At 43.9% G+C, this 23628-nt stretch overlaps 1 protein-coding gene, 1 long non-coding RNA gene and 3 other non-coding genes across 5 annotated transcripts; 1 reads left to right on the top strand and 4 right to left on the bottom strand.

Moving 5' to 3' along the window:
* Window positions 1-2131: 2131 nt before the first annotated feature.
* On the bottom strand, window positions 2132-2238 carry LOC144325729 (U6 spliceosomal RNA). The gene has a single exon (XR_013390932.1). It is a non-coding gene; the product is annotated as a U6 spliceosomal RNA (small nuclear RNA).
* Window positions 2239-3713: 1475 nt separating this feature from the next.
* CCT6A (chaperonin containing TCP1 subunit 6A) lies at window positions 3714-14238 on the bottom strand. Its single transcript, XM_028708779.2, has 14 exons — window positions 14069-14238; window positions 12023-12086; window positions 11190-11324; window positions 10058-10231; window positions 9605-9708; window positions 8598-8708; window positions 8289-8448; window positions 8074-8156; window positions 6964-7060; window positions 6461-6608; window positions 5957-6090; window positions 5545-5647; window positions 4444-4516; window positions 3714-4051 (listed from the first exon to the last, which is right to left on the bottom strand). Exons 1-14 carry the CDS (start codon window positions 14200-14202, stop codon window positions 3979-3981), a joined length of 1593 nt encoding a protein of 530 aa, XP_028564612.1. The 5' UTR covers window positions 14203-14238; the 3' UTR covers window positions 3714-3978.
* Window positions 9193-9330, bottom strand: LOC114586025 (small nucleolar RNA SNORA15). Its single transcript, XR_003704039.2, has one exon. It is a non-coding gene; the product is annotated as a small nucleolar RNA SNORA15 (small nucleolar RNA).
* On the bottom strand, window positions 10629-10760 carry LOC114586026 (small nucleolar RNA SNORA22). The gene has a single exon (XR_003704040.1). It is a non-coding gene; the product is annotated as a small nucleolar RNA SNORA22 (small nucleolar RNA).
* Window positions 14239-16363: 2125 nt separating the features above from the next.
* LOC144325706 (uncharacterized) lies at window positions 16364-21363 on the top strand. The gene is made up of 2 exons (XR_013390923.1): window positions 16364-16688; window positions 18500-21363. It is a non-coding gene; the product is annotated as an uncharacterized LOC144325706 (long non-coding RNA).
* Window positions 21364-23628: the final 2265 nt, after the last annotated feature.

A 23628-nucleotide genomic window follows, 5' to 3' on the forward strand; every position in this document is an offset into this window, starting at 1 on the left:
TTCTATATGTTAAATCTGCAAGTTCTGCATATTATGCCAACTCAAGTTGCCAATCCTCTTTGGTTGAGACCTCGCTCACTTTCCATTTTGAGGCTAACAAAACACGGACCAGTTGTTGCATACATAAATAACCTGATTAGTGACAATGATTTTTAACAGGTCTCTCTTCCAAATTAACAGGTAAATAGAAGGGCTATATCAAAAAGCAGCCATCAAGATATCAAAGCATTTGTAGAACTGGAGAACTGGACAGGGCCCCTAGGGCTATCTATTCTAACCCCCTTGCAATGCAGGAATCGCAGCTAATTTCTTATTAGCAAACTGGAAAGACTACAGTTGAAAATTTCTGTTGTAATCTTCTTAAAAATGGGGGAACGTTTATATAATTTAGCAGAGTTTAAACTATCCCGTTTGAGTTTATGCAGCGACAAACAGGTTGCTAACTTGTTTGAGTCCTATCAGTAATTATACCTTCCTGGTGGATAATCCTTCTGTACCTCTTAAAGAAAACACACATGAATATGAATCACACTAACGTAAACTACTTTACTATCAGATTCATTCAGGTTTAGAGAGTTGTTCCTGAAGGCAGGCTTAGGTTACTTAACAGATAAACTATAGTAGTGAGTCATGAGAAGACTGCATCCGAGCAGTTACCAGTTAACAGCAACCAACCAACAAAACTGCCTGCCACATAGAGGCAGTTAGTACTCTCTCTGAATGTTGGACTTGACTGACAGCTTTATATTCCACAAAAAATACCATTTGTCTTTATTTATCCTCTGCCTTCTTAGTCTGAAGCAAAATATTGTAGCAAAGACTGTATGTGACACCCACCCGCCCAATGGAATGACACGAGAATTAAATTTTTTTAAAGAGATATTTATTCAAATTTTACAAAAAGAAAATGTAGGTTTACAAAATAGAGAAAATTATAACAACAATTAACAAACTAAAATTATAACAGCAATTAACAAACTAAAAAAACACACATAGGAAAAAGAATAAAAAAGGTACAAAATACAAAAAAACAGGTAGCTGAAAAAAAGAAATTTAAAAAGAAAATATATCCATTTTTCAATATCTTTGGGCTCATTTACTTGTTTCCTTGACCTCCTCACACCTCCCCTTTTTGTATTCCCATTCACAAAGACATTTCAGCAAATCCTTACCCTCTTTCAATTATCTTTACTCTATATCTTAACCTATTATAACTATCTATTTTCATCCATTATCAATCCATATTTGCATATTCTTGTTAATCTTATTACCAATACCACTTATTTTCAATCCAACATCATTTTAACATTCATTAATTTTACAGTATTTCTGCAAATAGTCTTTAAATTTCTTCCAGTCTTCTTCCACCAACTCTTCTCCCTGGTCTCAGATTCTGCCAGTCATTTCTGCCAATTCCATATATTCGATCACCTTCGTCTGCCACTCTTCCAGTGTGGGTAAATCTTGTGTCTTCCAATACTTTGCAATCAGTATTCTTGCTGCTGTTGTTGCATACATAAAAAAAGTTCTATCCTTCTTTGGCACCAATTGGCCAACTATGCCCAAGAGAAAGGCCTCTGGTTTCTTCAGGAAGGTATATTTAAATACCTTTTTCATTTCATTATAGATCATCTCCCAGAAAGCCTTAATCTTTAGGCACGTCCACCAAAGGTGAAAGAATGTACCTTCAGTTTCTTTACATTTCCAACATTTATTATCGGGCAAATGATAGATTTTTGCAAGCTTGACTGGTGTCATGTACCACCTGTAAATCATTTTCATAATATTCTCTCTTAAGGCATTACATGCCGTAAATTTCATACCTGTGGTCCACAACTGTTCCCAGTCAGCAAACATAATGCTATGTCCAAGATCCTGTGCCCATTTAATCATAGCAGATTTAACCGTTTCATCCTGGGTGTTCCATTTTAACAGCAAGTTATACATTCTTGAAAGTATCTTAGTTTTGGGATCTAACAGTTCTGTTTCCAATTTTGATTTTTCCACCTGGAAGCCAATTTTTTTATCCAAATTATAAGCCTCTCTTATTTGATAATAATGAAGCCAGTCTCGCACTTTGTCTTTTAATTTCTCAAAACTCTGCAGTTTCAATGTCTCCTTCTTGCTCCAAAAAAATATGGAATGCTTCACGAATTTGCGTGTCATCCTTGCGCAGGGGCCATGCTAATCTTCTCTGTATCGTTCCAATTTTAGTATATGTGCTGCCGAAGCGAGCATGGAATGACACGAGAATTAAAGGTCTCTGCCCCAAGGAGCAAGCTGGACAGATCATGGATACCAGTACAAAAACAAGGCCAAAGGGATGCAAGTAGATAACGTTTACTCAAAAGGAGGGATCCTGGCATTCATTTAGGGCAGGATTGCCTCACCTGCAGCCCTTCAGATGTTGCTCCCAAGGATGGGAAATGGCCCTGGAGGAGCCCCAAATTTTATTAATACATGAATGGCCACTCATGCTTTGATTCATGTGGTCGCTGGTTGAGGCCTCTTGAAAAGGAGATTGGGCAAACATGTGGAAGAATGAGAGGTCTATTGGGCCATGCTAGGGTTGCTGCATAAATGGAACCTCCAACTGCAAATGCAGTCTAGAGCAATCAGTTGCTGAGGAGAGAGAGTAGAGGAGGGTTGCTGCTTTCAAATCCTCATTTGGGGCTTCCAAGCAGGTTCTGATTGCTGGGAAAGCAATCTTCAGACCAGTGGCTCCCAATCTTTTTCAAGTCCCCATTGCTTCAGTTTCATAAACTCATCCCTGGTGCCCCATAGCCTACCCTTTAAAACTGTGGTTTGGGGCGGGGGGCAGCTCAGAGACCAGGGGCCGCAGCAGCAGTTGCCTGGAGGGATCCCAAGGAGAAGGGAGAGGAGAAAAGGCAGAGGGAACACTCCACAAGGGAGGATATTCGAAAAAGGGCGAGAGGCTGCCAGCTCTGCAGGCAAAGGGTGGCCTAACTGGGCTCCTGAGCCCCACAGGGGTGCCACAGAAAGGATGCAGGTGGTCAAGGGAGCTGTGGACCCCAAAAGGTTGAAAACCTCACAATCCACTAAGGAAAATAATGCTATAAAATTCAACAATTTATTCAAAATGCAATTCAAACTAGTTAAATGAACTTGACCCAGTGACATCAGCTTTCCATCACCCCCTTAATTCTTAAGCCCCCCCCCCCCCAGGTAATCCCACCATCAGCTTTGAGAATCACTGGTTTAAAAATCAGCTATAGACTGTTCTTTTCTGTGGACCAAGCATGCCCTCTCCCCTTAAGCTTCCTCTCTCTGGTTTTGGGGTTCTGTTTATCTCCCATAGTCTGAAAAGAACGTTCATCCACTGACATGAGGTAATGGGTAGCAGCCAAAATTCTCTGGTAGAGTACTGTAAGGAAAGCTGTCTCCATGCCAAAGGCGGTGAGATACATTACAGAATAATCTTTCACCAGGCTCATTTGCCCACGGAACAAGATGGATAAGCGCCAGAGGACAAGATTCACCTCTGCAATTGTCTTCCCCACCAGCTAAAAATATGAACAAGACCTGAGAAAACACCCTCCTTGCTAGTGGTCAGAAGTCAACCTGGAAGGGGGGGGGGGGACCTGCCAGAGAGTTTAACTCTTAATCTCCTGCCAACAACACAGAGAGGAAGCCAGGAACAGCTACTGAGAACAAGAACAGACTGGCATAAATTGACATTGCTACAGTCGAAGCAGAGAGCAGAACTGTTTATTGGGTAGAAAGACAGTAACATCAGATGTATTAAGTCAGTCAGTGCATGTAAAAAATAAATAGTAACAGAAGCTAACAATTTTCATCTGTGAGTGGCCAGAATTTCCCAAAGGCAGAGCTCCAATTCCTCGTGCTGGCCTGAAAATCCACCTAAATTGTGCAGGGAGGGATACAGGGGGACATCTTGAACTTGTTTCGGAGACTGCTTGTTAGAGACACACTCTGCCCTCAAGCCAGCTTTTCAGCTCAGCCTTTGAGTGAAGACATCCCAGCACGCATAATTTCATCAACCAAGAGAATGTTGCTTGCAATGACGGTGCTGGAAGAGAAAACCGGGGGAGGGGGGAGAGAGAAGAGAAATTTCAATGATTGTGGAATGCAACCAACATCCTGCCTCCCTCCTTCATATTACTTCCCATACAGCCTTCTGGATATGTATGCTTCATATTTGCCACCCCATAGAAACCCACGAAAGCTTCCAAGCCCAATCATTTGTTTACTCCATCCTTTGCCAACCAGGTTCCCTTCTAGCTGTTTTGGACTACAAAAGTCTAGAGCAAAACTGTCCCAGCTTGATGAAAAGGAAGCATTACTAAGTGCAACTGGACTTGACTGCCCAACAGATCTGTGAAGGACTGCAAGCCAAGCCCTTTAAAAGCCAAGTGTTTCTTCTTTTAACTGCCAACTTCTGCTAGCTGAAAAAACGTTTACCTTGAATGAAGCAGCTGCTTTTTAACATTGTAATTATCCCAAACTCCAGCTGCTGCCGCCAACATTGGCTCACCTGGAAAACACAAGAAATAAATGTTTAAAAGGCAATGGTAATGCTGTAGCTGATTGACATACTTCGAACAGTAATGGAGACTGAACAAATTTATTCACAGGCTTGTGTGTGCTTTAGGCTGCGAAGCCTGGGTTGAATTCTGCCTTGAGCACACAAAACCTTAAGTGAAGCCTAGAGAAGCTAAATGATGACCTACATCTTATTCCAAGAGGTGTGGGGAGAGGCAACAGTGGGCTTCTAGAGGCCTTGATCAACCTTACACCAAAGAACTTCTACCATTGGCCCACCTGGTTCAGAACTGTAACCACCCTAAGTAGCTGATCTACAGCCCCTTCAGCCATTCTTGGGGCTCCTGTGAGCCCAAACAGCCACTGCTCAGAGATGTTGAGGAGCGCTGGTCCAAAACCATGGAGCTGGGGAGGAGTAAGCAACTTTTGCTCTACACAGGTTGGCAGCGGCTCTCCTTGGCTTCATATAGAGGCCTTTCCCAATCCTACCTGGAGATGGTGGGGACTGGATCTGGGATTGGACATTTGCCATAGTCCTCAATGCCCAGGTTTTCTATGGTTTAGAATTCACTGTGTTCTTTGGAGACTGGACAGTCAAGAACACCTCACACAGACCACTTTGACTCCCCCCCCCCTTTTTTTAAAAGAAACCCAACCCATTTCATGCCTGCATAAAGGAAGAGCTGGTCCCCAACTGCAGCTACCAGTTCATACAACTAACCCCATCTCAGTGGTTTCCACAGGGGTAAGCATGCCAAATGAACCGGTTTAGACTGAGCTGGAATTCTGAACAGCTCTCCAGAGGCTGGGTTTTGGGTGAGTTTGTTTCTCCTTAAATAGTTACTCAGAGCCACACGAAAAATACTTTAAAGTCAAATAAGCCGTTTTGGGGGCTCCTCAGCCAACCTCTCTTCCACTTCCACCAAGTTTGAAATCCAGAAGGGCTTCCAACAACACATCAGGGTCCCAACCCTTTTTGAGATCAAGCCAACCTCTATTTTACTGCACGCGCTCCCTTACCAGAGTTGAGGTCCACACCAGTCAGCTGCCCGGACTCTGCATACTCAGCCTGAACTTTCACAAGCGTTTCTTGGGGATCATAGCCAGAGTTCTGAGCAAGTACCTGAGAAAGAATCACAATACAAAAAAAATTCAGGTTTCTCCCCACAACTGCTAACACTCATGAAACATGTCACTTCAGATTTCGATCTGTCCTCATCTTCCTTTTAACCTGCCCTTCCAGCTGCATTCTCTTCCCTCTGCAACTGGAGCACCTTTCGGAGATTTTATTGATGGTTCTCCCCTTAATCCAGCCTTTGCCAGCCTGGTGCATTCCAGATGCAACTTCCATCAGCCCAGCTGCCTTAACCACTGGGTAGAAAGCTAAGTAAATTTAACACCTTAAATTGATTTATTTTCCCATCAAGCAGACCTTTGGAATGATAAGCAGAGCATCAGCAAAAGCTTGGACTCCCAGCTGGGCTCTTCCTTTCACACTGGGCTTATGCTTCACGAGGGCATCTGCTATAGCCACCTCCACGGCTCCGGCACCTGGGACCACACATCCTGCAAAAAGGACAATGTGACACAGCATTTAAACACCGCACTGGCTTTGAATTCAAGGCAACATGTGCATCCTTTTGACTATTATATGTTTGTTCCTTTCAACTGTAACATTCTGTTCATTGTTTTACAAGGGGTTGCACAGGACTGTTCAAATTACATGTTTTGGACACTCTCTTATATTATTAACAATACAGAATTCGTATTCTTATTTCCACACCAACTGGGGCCTTTTGTGGGGGGCTGTCCCCCCTGAGGTATTGAACCACCACCACCATTGCTAGAGAAGATGTAACAAAATCAAAGTTTCCCCTTTTAACCCACCATGCCCTGCCCATCAAAGCCTTATTAAGTGCTTCCAATACCCACTCACCATCCTCAATGGCATTTTTGACAGCACGTAATCCATCCCGGACGGCATCCTTGATTTGTGTCAGCGTGTGCTTATTCGGCCCCTTGATCAACAGCGTCACAGAACGAGGGTTGTCGCACTTTTCAATGAATGTGAACTTCTCCTCACCCTGGGGCCAAGAAGATGAGGAAATGAATTATTTGAGTGTTATAAATGCCACCACAATCTACCAGGCTCCAGCAAAGGCAGCCCACTGACTATACTCCCCGAGACGCTTTTATTTATTTTTAACTCAGTGGTCCAAGTTGCATTTTCCAATTAACTGAGCAACAAAACTGTGTAGTACTACTTGGGGAGGGGGGGGGGGAAATCTTACCACCATTTGGCAAAACTTAAGCAGGTACTGAAGCCTTCACTGATCCAGAAGGCATTAAGAGACTTCATTTGGGAGTTTCCCAATTTGCAACACTTGCCACAGAAACCAAACTGTTGCCAGGAATGTGAAAGGGGAAGGTGACACATACCAGTGTGTATTCGTAGACGAGTCCTGCATGTCCCAGGCAGTCCACAGAGAGGTCGTCCACAGAATTCATAGCAACGCCTCCACAAGCAAGGGTCAACCTGGGAGGTGGGAAAAAGTCATGTTTCAGCATTTAAGGTCACGCGGTTGAACCTAACCAACACTGATTGATTGGTTTCTTGAAAGCTGCCTGCACTATCCCGGAGGTGGTGTTGGACTCCAACCCCCACCATCCCTGACCACTGGGCCATCCCTGATGCGGTCTAGAGGGCACTAGGTACCCATTCCTACTAAAGAATAAATTCAGCTTGGCTAAACACAACTAACTGGAGTCAGCAGTGCTAAGTTATATTGGAAGCAAAGATTCACTGAAACCAGTACTGATGGGTCTTCTAATTGCACTTAGAATCATGGCACAAGAGAAGTCTACCCTCCTCCCAGAGCTGCTGTGCATCACTCCAGCACAAGGAGTATCCCTTTTCGCAATTGTCTTATGGCAGTTCCATCAGGCCTTCTCTCCCCCTGACCAGAGACCAGCTCAGCAGCAGCCAGGACAGATGGCTCCATGTGGGAGAAGTGGGCCCTTTCCACCAACTCTGCCCAAGACCAGCTCTCTCAGGCTCTTCCTCAATTGTTTCCAGAACAGCCAATCACTGTAAGAACTATTATATGCTCAGATCTGCACTGCTTGCTGATTTGCCACCAGGCCAGGTTCTATGAGTAGACACAGCCATCAATAATTTGGGACCAATCTACTTGTAAGATTGCATTTCTCATATATGCCCTCTTGAACTGGCACTGCTACAGGTGCCCCAAAATATCCATTCCACATTTCTAACTTCCTGATTGTTGACATCCAGCAGGTGCCTGCACTGTTGTTGTTTTTTGGCACCTGCTAAAAACATTTTTATTTACACAAGCCTTACCAAATATATAGAATACTGATTTTTAAAAAAATTTTGACTGTTTCTTTTTTACCAAAAAAAAAAATCTTATTGTTTTATTCTTTTTGTAAACTGCTTTGAGATCTTGCACAATCAAGTAGTAGATAAATCTTATGAACTTTATAAAACTGGTGCCCAAGATGTTTCCTCCCACCCTTCCAGAAACTGACCTCTCCATGTTCCTTCGTTTTGCTCGGCGCAAAGCGACGATTCCTTCTTTTGCGAGAGCATCTAGGGAAAAAGGGTCAATCCCCTGAAAAAATAGAAATTAATATTATTTTGAAATGTTACAGATTGTAGTTTGAAAGGCAGCTAATGCAATGAGAGGTCTATTCTTAGAAAACTGTCCCAATCAATTCTGAGCTCCTCACTCCAACTCTCTCACCTTTTGGTTGATTACTACAAAACCTTTATTTGTCTCTCCAACCACAGTTCTTTTCAGGTCTATTATTTTCTTCACTCTATCTTCAATGAACTTCCGTTCCGCTTTAACTAGCTTCTCTCTTTCTTCTGCGCTTTTATAGAAAAATCCAGAATTCACCTCTCTGGGAACAGAAAAAATGTGATTAGAAACTCACCACAGTAAGCACAGAGGTGGAAGCAAACTCAAGTGATGCCCAAAACTCCTCCCATGAATGTGAAGACCAGACCAGCCTACAGCCAATTAAGCCTGCCACCCTCATCGCATACGTACGTTTTTTCATATTCTAGTGATACATTGCAAGTGAGAATGTAAGCATCTTCAGCTCTCTTCTTCATGTCTGGATGGCGAGCGCCGTGATCCAAGACAAGTCCCCTGATCAGCCTGTTAAGAAGAAGTTTTTATTTCACATATTACGGTATTTTATTGAGAATTTTATCCTAGGTTAATTAATTTGATATTTAATTCTGCTGGTCTAAGGAAAAGTCATATTACAAAGGAAACTCCCCTCCCCTCCAATATCATCTTTATTGCTCTTCACTGAATGTTTCCAATCCCACAGCAGGGAAACACAGAATAAAAATAAACAGAGGAAAACAATACACACTAACTACAAAATAATTTAAATACGACCAATAGACAGCTAAACAATTCTATTGTAAACAAGCAAAACTACAGCAACAACAATTAGTATTTCCAATTTAACCAAATACCAAGGTAGGAATAAAGACTTTGGGTCCCTTCCAACTCTGTGTTTGAATCATCAAATCATAAACTGATTAAACAACCTTTGTGTCCTGTTTATTCTATACGCAGCCACCTGCTTTCTACTACCATCCTGACTCCTAATACGTGGCAAACAATTTAGACCTGTATCCTTTCCAGACTTGGGCAGGCTACCAAATATGCAGCATGCCGCTAGGAGTGTCCATAGCAGGAACTTTCATTTTGCATGGTGTCTGACTCCATTGGCCACTGTCAAAGCCAACACAGAATTCATCCATGCCCTTAAGCTTACGCCAGTTTGACTCTCACAGCTCAGAGCCTCTAACTGAGACCATTTGGAGAATGGCATCCATTGCACAGACAAAGAGGAGGCTGCTAGCCACGGTATATATGCCTTCTGTCTCTTTGCCACATGGAAAGAGTTAAGCACGTTGCCATCTCCTCAGCAGCAGAAAATGCAACACAGTGGCAGCTGTATGATTTCCAGTAGGAAGGCAGTGGAAGAAGAAATGTAAAGAACGATTTAAAGAACAGACCCCTTCCATTGTACCTACGCTGTGTCTGTTTCAGATTTGTGCTTCATCTCCATTATCTCCACCATGTACAGGTCTATTGGTTCTTCTGGTTTTCTGATGGCCAAAATGGCATCTACGACGGCCTGGAAAGAGAAAAAGCAGCCCCCATCAAAGGCCACTCCAAGACCTAGCAAGCCTCTCCCCAAATATCTACCCTCTGCTGATGCAGTGGGAGCTGGCGGCCATAAGACTAGGAGGAAGGCCAGAACACCAATGGTAGGTGGAGCCAGAGGCAATGAGGCAGAGCCACCTCCTGGTTGGTTGCAGGTAAGAAGGCCAGCAGGTGTGGCCAGGCTGAGTAGAGGCTGGTGGGGCAACCCCCCCTCACCCTAAAGGACCAGCCTCCACTGCTGCTCTCCTTCCAATCAAAACATGAAAGCTCACCTCTTTTTCTCCTGAAGTGGAAAACTAAGAGGGCTCTTGAATGCTCACCTCTGTAAGGATATCGGCAAGCTCAGCATGGACCTTCGTGCGGAGGGAGGTCCGGGCCACGTCCAGGAGAGTCTCCCGGTCCATTTCCTTGACCACTTTGACTTGCTCCAAGACCTGGAGGGCTTTTTCCTTGGCAGCTTCAAACCCTTCCGTGACTATTCGAGGGTGCAAACCCTAACACCAAAGCAAGCAATTAAAAAAATTCTGCACACTTCCACCACCCTCTTAATATTTTCAGTCATGCGCTATTGGGCAAAGCAGGGGGGGGGGGAGCATCAACCATACTGGAATCTCACAACGTAACAGATCCACAAGATCATTTAAAAACGGATTGAATGGAGTAGGGACAAGAATATACATCCTTTCCTAACTCCCCAGGTAATGAATATATCCTTATAAGCCTTAATACGGCAAAGAAGCCTTCCACAAGAGCACCATCCAATTTCTGCCATAACTTGACCCTGGAGATCAGAATCAAAACCTGCCTTTAAATCTGCGAAGGCAGTAAAAAGTTTCCCCTGCAAGAATCTTGTCAATTTTTCATCAAGGAATAAGTCTGCTCCCAAGGATCAACTGTCCTGTCCTTTTGAATACATTTGAAAGGAAGTATGTTCCTTGCAATGCAGAGGGTAAAGCACAGGTTACTCTAGCACAGAGTTATGCCAAGGGAACTACAGAGCTCACTTGGGTGTTCACCGTGCAATGGCATTTGAAGGCTCCATAAATTTTTACACAGACAACTGTTGATTACACCACAAAGAAGCAGATGTATGAAGAAAGCAGCCTCCCCCAAACTGCTGCCCTTCAGCTGTTTCGGACTACAACCCCCATCGGCCCCTGGTCTAAAGAAACATAGAAGTCCAGCTCTGAGGTAAAGATGCCAGACAGACGAGCTCCACCCCTTCCAAAAATATACATTCTAGTGTCAGAGACTACAGCAGAAATTCCTCCTGTATCATCAATTTCATCTTTATCCAAAGGCTTGTGCCAGCATCACTAAAACGATGAAACCTCACAAGTGAACTTATTTAATCTGAAAATAAAGAGTAGCCCAGCACCTAACCCCCCCCCCAAAAACAAAACAAAACAAACAGCAGAGGGCAAATAAAAAAGTAAGAAAGCTGCCACACACCTCTGAAATGTAGAGATCTGCCTGCTTGAGCATTTCCCCAATGATGAGAACATTGGAAGTTGTCCCGTCGCCAGTGATGTCATCCTGCGCTGTTGCTACTTTGGCAATCAAGGAGGCCGTCGGGTGCTGGATTTGCTGCGAGATACAAGGGGAACAATAGCTAAAAGAGTTATCCCTCATCAGTGTGCTTTCCCATCAGCCCAACACTGAGCCTTGCACACGTATTTTCAGCATCTTATGCCACGATCCGAACCAGAGAAGGAACCGGGCTTTGATGGTGAACAGTCACTTCAAAACTGCATGTTAATTTTCATATATTCTGAGGTAAACAAAGATATATCCCAATGCAACCATGTTAAACAGTTGAAAGAGGAAAATGAATGAAAGCTATGTTCCAAAGAATAAAAAAAGGCACACCCTAAGATCTTCAAGAAGATCTGCCCTTCCCTAATCTGGAGGAGCCTTCCAGTTATTGTTGGGATCCCCATCATCATCCCCAAATGTTGACTGTGGTGGCCGATGGGAGGCAGAGCTCAGCAGCAACTGAAAGGCTGGACTAGACATCTGGGGTTGTACCCAACTAAAGTCATATGCAATTAAGTTACTGATATCAATGGATCTAAGATTATCAATTTAAATGGGTGCACTCTGAGGACTTAGTTGGACACACCTCATGGTTTTAAGGTTGCCTATAATCTTCCAAGTTATGAACCTCTGATGGGCAGTTATGTTCAACCTGCTGCCAATTCTTCATGCCTACAGTTACCACCACAAACCTCCAGATTATGCCAATGTTACGTCCTTAGTGGACTCCAGGGGAGAAAAGAACTCACCATCTCGTGAAGCAAGACGTTGCCATCTTTGGTAAGTTTGATATCTCCAGCACCAGACACAAGCCTGTGTGGGGACAGAGCACAGCCATCAACCCTCTGGTCCCCGCCTCCTCTTGCTGAGGACAGGAGGTGATTATAGCAGAGTCATCCCTGCTGCAGCCAGCATATGCAAAATGACTCATTTTTTAGGTAAAGGGATCATGCCACAACCAGATACTAGTCCTTCTTTTGGGAAGGATGAGGAGCAATGTTGGAGCTGCTTCTAAGCCCACTTGTGGAAGGCCAGGTGGGTCCTTGTAGCTGCGTACAAGATGAACCCTGCTGGTTCAGACCAAAGGCCTATCTAGGACCAGCATTCTGTTCAAACCATGGCTAACCAAATGCCTCTAGCAAGCCTGAAAGCAGGATATGAATACAAACAGCCTCTCCCACTCATGATGCCCTAGCAATTGGTATTCAGAGGCACAGTACACCAATACTGGAGGTAATATGCAACCACGGACAGGCTTATCCTCTATTTTGGGAAAGGCTAGCCAAAAATTGCTGCCCTCCACTCAGTACATAAGAAGCTGTCTTATACCAAGTCAGGACATTTCTCCATCTAGCTCAATTGTTGACGCTTACTGACAGCACCTATCCAGTTTCAGACGGGGATCCACTCCCCCCTGCCCCACCCAAGATCCATCAACCAGACCCTGCTGCAAAAGACATACATTTAGAATTAAGTAACTAGAAGACTAAGATTTTATTTGGAAGCCAAAACTGAACTCAGACCTTTTATACAAAAACCCACTCCAGGACACCCCCATCCAGTATAATTTAGGCACAAGGGGGTGGGTAGTTTATTGCCTATTGTTAGAATTTGGAGTCAGAAACGTGTTTGTCTACTGCAAGCTGCCCAGGCAGCTAGCAGTAAGTATACTGCAAGTTGCTCAGAGATAAACTTTATGCCCACCCCTGTGTTGTGTGTGCGTGCGTGTGTATATACACATACATACACACATAAATGAAAACAAACAGGCCCAGGTTCCTTTCCTGATTTTCTTTGCAGCTGCTTTGCCTCACCAAACAACAGATGACTCCAGTACTCTTAGGAGTTGTGCAAGAGAGGGAACTCTTGACACATGTGAATGATCATCACATATGGTCAAGTCATACTATGGATGCATCACGCCCACTGCTGTCTCATCCAAATGGCAGCAGCTCACAAAGACTAGATTTGTAATTGTGAATGGAAGTCCAAGATGAGATAAGTCTGTGGGACCAAAACAAATTATTTGGCTGAGCACATGCTCAGATACACTCTGCTCCTTAACTCTAGGTGTACAGCTCAGCCTGCACCATCATTTTGTTCTGGCTCTATAGCTTGAGGATCTCAATGCTAGATAGTAAAAATCTTAAGCAAACCCATCAAGCCTGAAAGCCTATCCACCGCTGCTGTGGGCAATAGAGCCTGGTAGGCTAATAGCCTGACTCTGCTTCACCTCATACCCCCAGGGTAGTGGCAGATGCCATAGTATTACAGTTCAACATTTCTAGGGGGGGGGGGGAGATTAGGAATCAATCAATAACAATAGCATTAATGACGAGTTGGACAATGGGAACCCAGCCAGATGGGCGGGGCATAATAAATTACTATATATTATTACTCATTTTCCTCCAGAGCAGACCCACTAAAATTAATGGCCTACACTAGTTGTGCCATTATTATTATTACTATTTTTATTTATTACTCGCTCTTCACCCGAAGGTTCCTCTGGGCGGGTTACAACATTAAAGCATAGTATTTAAATCATCTTAATTCCAATGGGTCTACTCTGAGCAGGGCTAACCAAATCATTGTACACATGCACACGCTAGAGTCCCTAGCCGGCTCGGGGTTCACTGGCACGCTCTGCGCACGCGCCGCCATTTCCGCCCTCGAGCGCCACGCGGGTGGGCTGAGATCGACGTGGCCACGCCCATCCCGGCATCCACGCTCCTTCCCCTCCCCCCCCCCGCGCCCACCGGCCTCCCCCATCCCCCCAATCCTTCCCCTCTCCTCACATCTTCATGGTTCCTTTAGGGCCGAGGTTGGTCCTGAGCACGTCCTGCAGGCCCCGCGCCGCGCTGATGTTGACGGCCAGAGCCGCCTGGGCCCTCGCCACCTCGGCCTTGGGGTTCAGCGCCTTCACCGCCATGTCGGCCGCCCGCCTCGAGGAAAAGGAAAGGGAGTGATAAGAGAAAGGGGCGTCCCCGCGCATGCGCAGGCGCCGACAGGGCGGGGGTTGTGGCGTCCTAGCCCCTTCTAGAATACTCCGCCGTTTCGGGGGCCCGCCTCTCAGCTCCCATTGGTCCGGCGTACCCGTCGCTCAGGAGGAAGCCGCCTCGGCCGCAAACGGTGGTGGCCTGGATGGCAGTTAGAGACGGTTGCTATGCAAAATCGTGGCAGGCCTCGGCCCGGCGTTGGCAAACTAGGGCATGAATTTGCATAAGCGCCTTATGCTATATTCATTATGTCTTACTTTGAGGCAAATTAAGTGTTTCCCTTTAAGGATCTAAATAATTTTATATAAATAATTCATAGCACTAGTATTTATTTTTAACCTATGTTTAGGTTACCTAAACCTCACCTCCTCCTCACCTCCTTCAATATAGATACAGATAGATATAAAACGCAGTACTGATATACATTTTTAAATGAAATACACAAAAATATGTATAGCATAATGATTTAATATATAGTATCTCATACATCATAGACAATACTCATGCTATGTCTATAATTAGTTGGGCATATTACTACATAATATGTTATATAAAGTATTTAATGTATTGGTGTAGCACGTAACACTTTTTAAATCCTACATTGATTAAATACTAGAATTACGGGTTATATGTCTAATTTTATTTATTTGCAATTATTTGTGACCCACTCGTTCTCTGATAAGTAAAAACACAACAAAATACCAAATAATTGAGAGTGGTGAAACTCAGGAGCAGTCCAAACAACTTGTGTCATTTTAGATCAAGGGTAAGTGTATATTTTAACTTTTCCATCTGGCTTTCTTTATCAGTTAAATTTGCATCCTGATTGTTGAGCAGGGTCTCCAAAGGGACTCACAACAGCATTTCTAACAGCATTATTGATTTACTTAAAATGTTTCTGCCCTGCAGTTCATGGTGAAGGTGGTATGGAGCATGAAGAATTCAGAAGGAATTAGAAAGTGGACAAACAGACAGTCTGAAAGAGTGTTTCAGTATGTAGAACCATGTGGCTTCTTGGGATAGAAGCAGCACAATGCAAGGATGTGAATTGGCAGACAGAAAGAAACAGAAGGGAAGGCTTTGAGAGCCTCATAGGACAGAACTGAGCCCTAGGATTACAATACTGACCATTGAGGAAATCCGCAAGATACAGGCCCTCAGGGAATCTGTTTTTCCCGGCCAACGCACCAAGAAATGTAGCCTTATGAGGCTTTGCCCTCGGGTGGGAAAAATATTGCGCCTGGGAAAGGGAAGTGGGAGTCAACAGACACTCAAGGAATAGTTTCGGAGAAAAGGCTTTTATTTCTACCATCCATGAACTGGTAGAAGGAGCAAGTGTGATAAGTCACAAAAAACATGCACGAAGTTCACAATCATGTGCACAAGTGTGGCATCTGAATATAGACTGCATTATTAATCAAGACTTATATTGGCTTATATTTTGATCAGGTTCCTAAAATTCTAAAAATAATGTTTCTTCCAAGGTAGAAAACCAGCAAGCAGCAAGCAGCAAAGGGCCCCCTGGTTTATTGCGGTCATAAAAAAAGCTGGAATTACAGGTTAAAGAGCAAGGTTACGGACCCAACATAATTAAGAGTTAGTAAACAGTAAAATGATACCAGGGGCCTCTCTTAAACTTGAGCCACAGGACAAAAGGTCAAGAGCACATGGAAGAGAAAGCAACTGGCTGAAGGGGGGGGGTAAACTAAAGAGGCTTCTTTAAAAACTGTTTTTTACTGAGTTCCTTCCTTTCAACTTTGAGAAGCTTTATTCTTTTAAAAGGTTACCTATGATAATGTATGAAATATATTGGTTTAAATGTAATTATGCAAAGGATTTAAGAAATGCTAAATTCTTATTTCATATAGTTGTAAGAGTTGTATTTAAGTCAGCCCCCCTGCCAGAAATGAGACGCCATCCGAGCAGTTCTGATATATATGGTTGTCAGACATTTGTTTAGAAACCTTCATATGAAGTAGATCTTTCAATGTTGATGTGAAACTCAAGATCCTTGACATATGTTTAAGATAAAAATTTAAGATTAACCATTTGTTTTAGAAGGCAGTAGGGCAAGGAGGGCAGGAGGTGAGCTTGGTAACCATATACCACTGTGCCTCACATTTATTTGTCTGACAAATAAATTATTATTTTAATTTCTCTGTTGCTGCGTTGAATATTTCATTCCAGCTAAGCGTTAACCACAAGCAGGGTGCTACATTTTATGGTGCCTGCGACTCGGATCAGTGGTCTGCTGGAACGCAGCCCCTTCGCCTTACTGGACGGGGTACAAGACAGAGGACCACACTGCCTACCCAGCGCGCAATGGAAAATTTTTTTCCAGGGGAACGCAGCAGTCTCGTCTGTCTGATACCCTGCCCACCGACGGCGACGGACCGGGGGGAAACGGAACCAGCTAAGGGTAAGTGCACTAAGGGGTTTTGGCCCTCCAATTAATTGGGAGGAAGAGAAGTCCTGATCAAACTTCTGCGTCTCAGTAAAGGGGAACTGAGTACGCTAGGTGGCTGGGTACATCAGATGGTGATCTGGTGTAGGGCAAAAGGGAAGATTGGGAGGTAGAGTGTGGTTGAAGTATCTAGCGCATTGCATGTGTGAGAAAGTACAATGTGTAACTGACCTAAGTGTGGAGTGAGTACTACTTCGTTTCCCAGTAAGGTGTGTGTGTGAGTGACTGAGTGGATACTTCACAGGGCCATACAATGGGAGTTGGGGGTTCAAAGGGGGGAAATACACCTCTTGAATGTATGTTAAATAATTTTAAGAAAGCCTTCTCAGGGGCATATGGAGTCAAAATGACGCCAGAACGCTTGAGAACGTTATGTGAACTAGAATGGCCAAAACAAAATACTGAATGGCCATCTCAAGGAACCTTTGATATAAATTTAGTAAGCAAACTTTGGTCTAACATCACCAAAGAAACTGGAGGGTGCCCAGAACAATTTTCATATATAGATTCTTGGCTGAGCACATTAAATAAAAATCCTCCATGGATAAGAGAATGCAAAGTCCAACGATGCAAATTATTGGCTGTAAAAGCCGAAGCTAGGAAAGGAATCTTGCCAAATAAACTCAAACCCATTTTTGAGGGACCAGAGGAAGAGGTGTTTCCACCTCCACCCTATGCTCCACATTGAAGGGAGCCTAATTCAAACCCTCCACCAGTTGTAACCCCAAGGCAAGAAAGTGGAACGAATAATGGGGGTAGAGACACAGAACTTGACTCCTTGATAGATTATGATAAATATCTTCAGGAGGCATTGGAGTCCTATAATGAAGCCCAAGCAGAAGTGGTTATTCCATCTGTGAGTCCCAGTAGAACTCCATCTACAGTCTCTTTTAGTGGAACAACTGATTGCCTACCCCAAACCCCTGTACATCCAAGTCCTAGAGAATTATTACAGAAGTTACAGGGAGACCTTAATCGGTCAGCAAGCAATACAGCCAGGCGTATTAAGCTGCTAAAAGAACGCCTTGGGACAGATACCATCCCCTATGATTTGAGGCCCCTAGAGCAAAGCGAAGAGAAAGGTCACGTAGTAGCCCCTCTTAGAAGAGTATTTGATGCACTTGAGGAGCCTGTGCTGGTTAATGGGCAACCCGGACCAAGGCCACCTCGAACTTCGATCCTCCAGTACATTCCATTCACGACTACAGTCTGATGAATTGGAAAACGCCCCATCTTTCGCAGAAAAACCTCAGGCTATGATGGACTTGGTGACTTCAATAGTAATACTCTCTTCACCACTGAGGAAAGAAGAGACATAATTGAAAAGGCACAGATATATTTGCGTGAGCAGGCCAGAGTGGGAAATATTTTTAATATTGACCGTCATCTCCAAGATAACTTTCCCTTGGAAGATCCTAATTGGGATCCAAACAATGCAATTCATCTGGCCAGACTTACCACTTACCGCCAGACGCTTGTGCAAGGTATCTGCAGGGCATGCCAGAAGCCCACTAATATGTCTAAAGTCTCAGGAGGGTAGATGTGTTACCCATAACACTGTTTCGTGTTCGGTGTGCACCCACAAAAAGACTTAAGTTGTCACCTTTTGAGCTCCTGTATGGGAGGCCGCCCTCCTTTGTTCAGGATATTCCAACTGACCTCAAACAAATAGGAGACCATGTGACACAGGGACAAGTGCAATCTCTCTCCCGTGTTTTTGTCTCTCTCCCGTGTTTGTTTGTTTGTTTGTTTGTTTTTCTTAACAGGTGGGCCCTCAAGCACACGCCGTGCAGCATTGCCAAGCCGATTCATCAGCTCCAGGCTGGCATAGCATATGGGTGAAAGAGTGGAAAACGTGATCCACTTGCACCTAAGTGGCGTGGACCTTACACCGTCTTGCTTTCTACTCCAACAGCGGTGAAGGTAGCTGAGGTGACCCCCTGGATTCATCACTCTCGTTTGAAGAAGTCTGAAGGCAGTTGGACGTGCAAAGGTGACCCCTCTAATCCTTTAAAACTGACTCTTTCTAAAAACCCCTGTATCTAGCCCTACCGGGAACGGGTTAGGTCACGGGCAACATTAGACGACCGGCCTGCTGCAGCCACAACTTGGAAGCTGGCTGACCTGCGCACGCCTGAAGCTTGAGGAGCGTCTGAACCAGCGACTGTGAGCGGGAAGATTCTCTTATACAATTGATTGACTGCCCCCTTGTGGAACAATTATCAGAGATATTACACATTGGGGATCCTTGGGATATATGTTTTGGTCTTGGTGGTTCCCCATTTCTGTCACTGGGGGAATTATATTGGGACTAATAGTTTTATGCTATCACAATAAGGTAATCTTTTGTGGAAGGAATGCATATGCTAGACATCAACATGATTTTATTATTAATCCTGATCCCTTGGGAAGGGGAAGGGTCCTTGAATCTGACCAAATTTGTTAAATATGGATTCAGCCATGACCACAATATGTGGGTAGGCTTAGCTGCGATGGTAGGCAATGTGGCAAATAGGACCAATTGCCTTGTTTGCTCTCTTGGGCCAGATGATTCAGAGGGAGGTATGCCCTTATTACTGATACCATTAAATGCCATTGGTATGGTAAGCGAAATGCCACACCAAACAGAAATACAGAATTTCCCCGGATGGAACTCAACTAAACCATTACGAGTTATACCTGTACAAGGGGAATTCTGTGTACATAAATCATCAGATGCAGCTGATTCTATCATGATAGGCTCTTCTCATTGTCACTATACTTGGGATTATTTTAAGAATAGTCATACCTGGGCACACGGTACTACCTATCGAACTCGGAATACCTTGCCCTGTGCACCTCCTTTTATTCATGCATGGAAAGTGGTATGGAACACAACTGTGACAGAAAAAGGCAATCTAACATACTGCACTGTGAACTCTCTGCCTCTTTTGATATTTTCGCCTTCTGTACTCCACGTACCAAAAACCTCAGACCCGATGGTTGTGGTGGATATGTGGAGAATGGGCATACAAGAAACTCCCTTCCAAATGGAGTGGGACTTGTTTCCTGGGATGGGTATTACCACCAATGTGGATTTTTGCCCACTAGTTCAGCTAAGCGAACACAAAGAAATGCTGATATTTCTCGTATAGCAGGAGGAAGTACCCAAAGTTGGAGCGGTACTAATGATTGGCCACCAGAGCGCATTATAGCCTATTATGATCCTGCCTCCTGGAATCCTGGTGAGCTCATACAAGGGGCACGGGATCCTATTTATAATCTAAACAGAATAATTCAATTACAAGCAGTAGTGGAACTTGTAACCAATGCAACGGCCCAGAGTTTGAGACTTATTGCACAACAGTTGGATGAAAGTAGAGCCCCATTTTGCAGCTGAAAATGGGAATGGATTATGTACTTGCCAAGCAGGGAGGTCTATGTGGAGTCTTGAACTTGACAGGGAATGCCTGTTGCTTTAACATTTCAGATAATGGTGAGGCAATCCGTGTGTTGGCTACAAAGATGGAGAATATAGCACATGTCCCCATTTCATGTTTTAGATCAAGCTATCAAGGACGCTTGGTAAGCAAGGTCCTTGAGCTTGAAAGGGGGGAATGTGGCATCTGAATATAGACTGCATTATTAATCAAGACTTATATTGGCTTATATTTTGATCAGGTTCCTAAAATTCTAAAAATAATGTTTCTTCCAAGGTAGAAAACCAGCAAGCAGCAAGCAGCAAAGGGCCCCCTGGTTTATTGCGGTCATAAAAAAAGCTGGAATTACAGGTTAAAGAGCAAGGTTACGGACCCAACATAATTAAGAGTTAGTAAACAGTAAAATGATACCAGGGGCCTCTCTTAAACTTGAGCCACAGGACAAAAGGTCAAGAGCACATGGAAGAGAAAGCAACTGGCTGAAGAGGGGGGGGGGGTAAACTAAAGAGGCTTCTTTAAAAACTGTTTTTTACTGAGTTCCTTCCTTTCAACTTTGAGAAGCTTTATTCTTTTAAAAGGTTACCTATGATAATGTATGAAATATATTGGTTTAAATGTAATTATGCAAAGGATTTAAGAAATGCTAAATTCTTATTTCATATAGTTGTAAGAGTTGTATTTAAGTCAGCCCCCCTGCCAGAAATGAGACGCCATCCGAGCAGTTCTGATATATATGGTTGTCAGACATTTGTTTAGAAACCTTCATATGAAGTAGATCTTTCAATGTTGATGTGAAACTCAAGATCCTTGACATATGTTTAAGATAAAAATTTAAGATTAACCATTTGTTTTAGAAGGCAGTAGGGCAAGGAGGGCAGGAGGTGAGCTGGTAATTAAGATTCCTTGTTGAGACACATGTAAAGATATATTAATACTTGTTTGTCAATTATAAATGGAAGGAAATATAGCTCTTTGTCTCCCATAAAAGGCAATAGGAAATGAGTGTATTTTTGTGATTGGTCATACCAATCAGCCAATAGGAATTTCAACCAGGCTGATGGGACAGAGGCAGCCCAAGGAGGAGCAAAGGGGGCTGGATTAAGGGAATATAAGTGCTGGCCATAATGGCAGGAGGGCAGGCCAGAGCTTGGTAACCATATACCACTGTGCCTCACATTTATTTGTCTGACAAATAAATTATTATTTTAATTTCTCTGTTGCTGCGTTGAATATTTCATTCCAGCTAAGCGTTAACCACAAGCAGGGTGCTACACAAGCATATATATCCCTTCCATGCGGCAGCAGAGTTAAACTGTGGAAGTCACTCCAACAGGAGGTGGTGATGGCCACCAGCTGAGATGGCTTTAAAAGAGGACTGGACAAATTCATGGAGGAAAGGGCTACCAATGGCTACTAGCCACAATGGCAGATCCTCCCAAATGTCCTTATTTTCTAGGGATGTCACTGATTTAGAGAAACTGTCCCGGTTTCTGATTTGATCCCGGAATGTCCCACTTTTCCTTAAAGGTAAAGGTAAAGGTACCCCTGCCCGTACGGGCCAGTTGTGTCCGACTCTAGGGTTGTGCGCTCATCTCACTCTAGAGGCCGGGAGCCAGCGCTGTCTGCAGACAATTCCGGGTCATGTGGCCAGCGTGACGAAGCTGCTCCGGCGAACCAGCACCAGAGCAGCACACGGAAACGTCGTTTACCTTCCCGTTATACAGCGGTACCTATTTATCTACTTGCACTTAAGGGTGCTTTCGAACTGCTAGGTGGGCAGGAGCTGGGACCGAACGACGGGAGCTCACCCTGCCACGGGGATTCGAACCGCTGACCATGTGATCGGCAAGTCCTAGGCGCTGAGGTTTTACCCACAGCGCCACCCGCGTCCCCTACTTTTCCTTAGGATGCCCCTATTTGTTGGAAGGTATGGAGTTGTCTGACCCCCGAGCCGTCTGAAGGCAATCCTGTACTGCATAGGGAAGGTTTTTTAAAGGTTTAATGTTTTATTATGTTTTTATATATGTTGGAAGTGGCTGGGGCAACCCGGTAAGATGTGTGGGGTATAAATAGTAAAATTATCATTATGGAATGGAACATCCCTATTTTCATCGGAGAAAAGTTGGAGGGTATGCAATGGTTCTTCTCTGCCTCCACTGTTGGAGGGATCAATGCTTCTGAATACCAGTTTCTGGAAACCACAGGATGGGAGAGGGCTTGTGCTGAGGTCCTGCTTGCAGGTTTCTCACAGGCATCTGGTTGGCCACTGTGCGAACAGGATGTTGGACTAGATGGGCCCTCTGTGGCCTGATCCAGCTGCATGCTTTACCCCCAAAGAATTCTGGGAACTATAGTTTGTTAAGGGTGCTGGGAATAGTAGCTCTCCAATTGATAAATTTCAGGATTCTTTGGGAGGAAGTTGATTGCTTTAAATGTAGGGTGTGGATGTGGCTTTAATACAGTGGTACCTCAGGTTACATACGCTTCGGGTTACATACGCTTTAGGTTACAGACTCCGCTAACCCAGAAATAGTACCTCGGGTTAAGTACTTTGCTTCAGGATGAGAACAGAAATCATGCTCCGGCAGCGCAGTAGCAGCAGGAGGCCCCATTAGCTAAAGTGGTGCTTCAGGTTAAGAACAGTTTCAGGTTAAGAACAGACCTCCGGAACGAATTAAGTACTTAACCCAAGGTACCACTGTAGTCCCATTTTGGCACCAGTCCTGTCAGCTCTCACCATCTGAAGTCACTAGCAGAGGGTGTGGTGTTTTAGAGATGTTTTTCACAGCAGATATTAATATTTAATATCTCATAAAGTAATATTCAACTTTTTTATAGCAGGTGTCAGTGTACACATTTTTAGCAATTTCCCGTATACTTTCAGCTTAGAATTCCATCGTGGTCCCTTCATGGTGTTATGTGCTTCAAGAAAAGAGGAAACAGGTACCAAAATCTCTCTTTCTAACTTTTCAGTAAGTTACATTGGTTACATTTTTAAAGACATTTATTTCTTCTGTTTTTTTGCCTTTGTTTGTGTAATGCTGTGTAAAGGCTTTGTGTAAGCAACCCTGTAAAGTTAGCTACAGTGGTGCCTCGCAAGACGAAATTAATTCGTTCCGCGAGTTTTGTCGTCTTGCGATTTTTTTCGTCTTGCGAAGCACGGTGTCGGGAAAGTTTTGGAAAAGCTTCAAAAATCACCAAAGTCTTTAAAAACCTCAAAAAAGGCTACCACACCTCGAAGTCAAGTCGCAACTGTATTAACGGTGTTAAGAAAAAGGACGTTTCCGTCTTGCGAAGCAAGCCCATAGGGAAAATCGTCTTGCGAAGCAGCTCAAAAAACAAAAAACCCTTTCGTCTAGCGAGTTTTTTGTCTTGTGAGGCATTCGTCTTGCAAGGTACCACTGTACTGTTGTTATGCCCATGGATCAGGAATAGGAATCCTATGGCTCTTCAGGAACTGTTGGACCATTTTTCTT

This window comes from Podarcis muralis, chromosome 15, assembly GCF_964188315.1.
Source record: "Podarcis muralis chromosome 15, rPodMur119.hap1.1, whole genome shotgun sequence".
NCBI lineage: Eukaryota > Metazoa > Chordata > Lepidosauria > Squamata > Lacertidae > Podarcis > Podarcis muralis.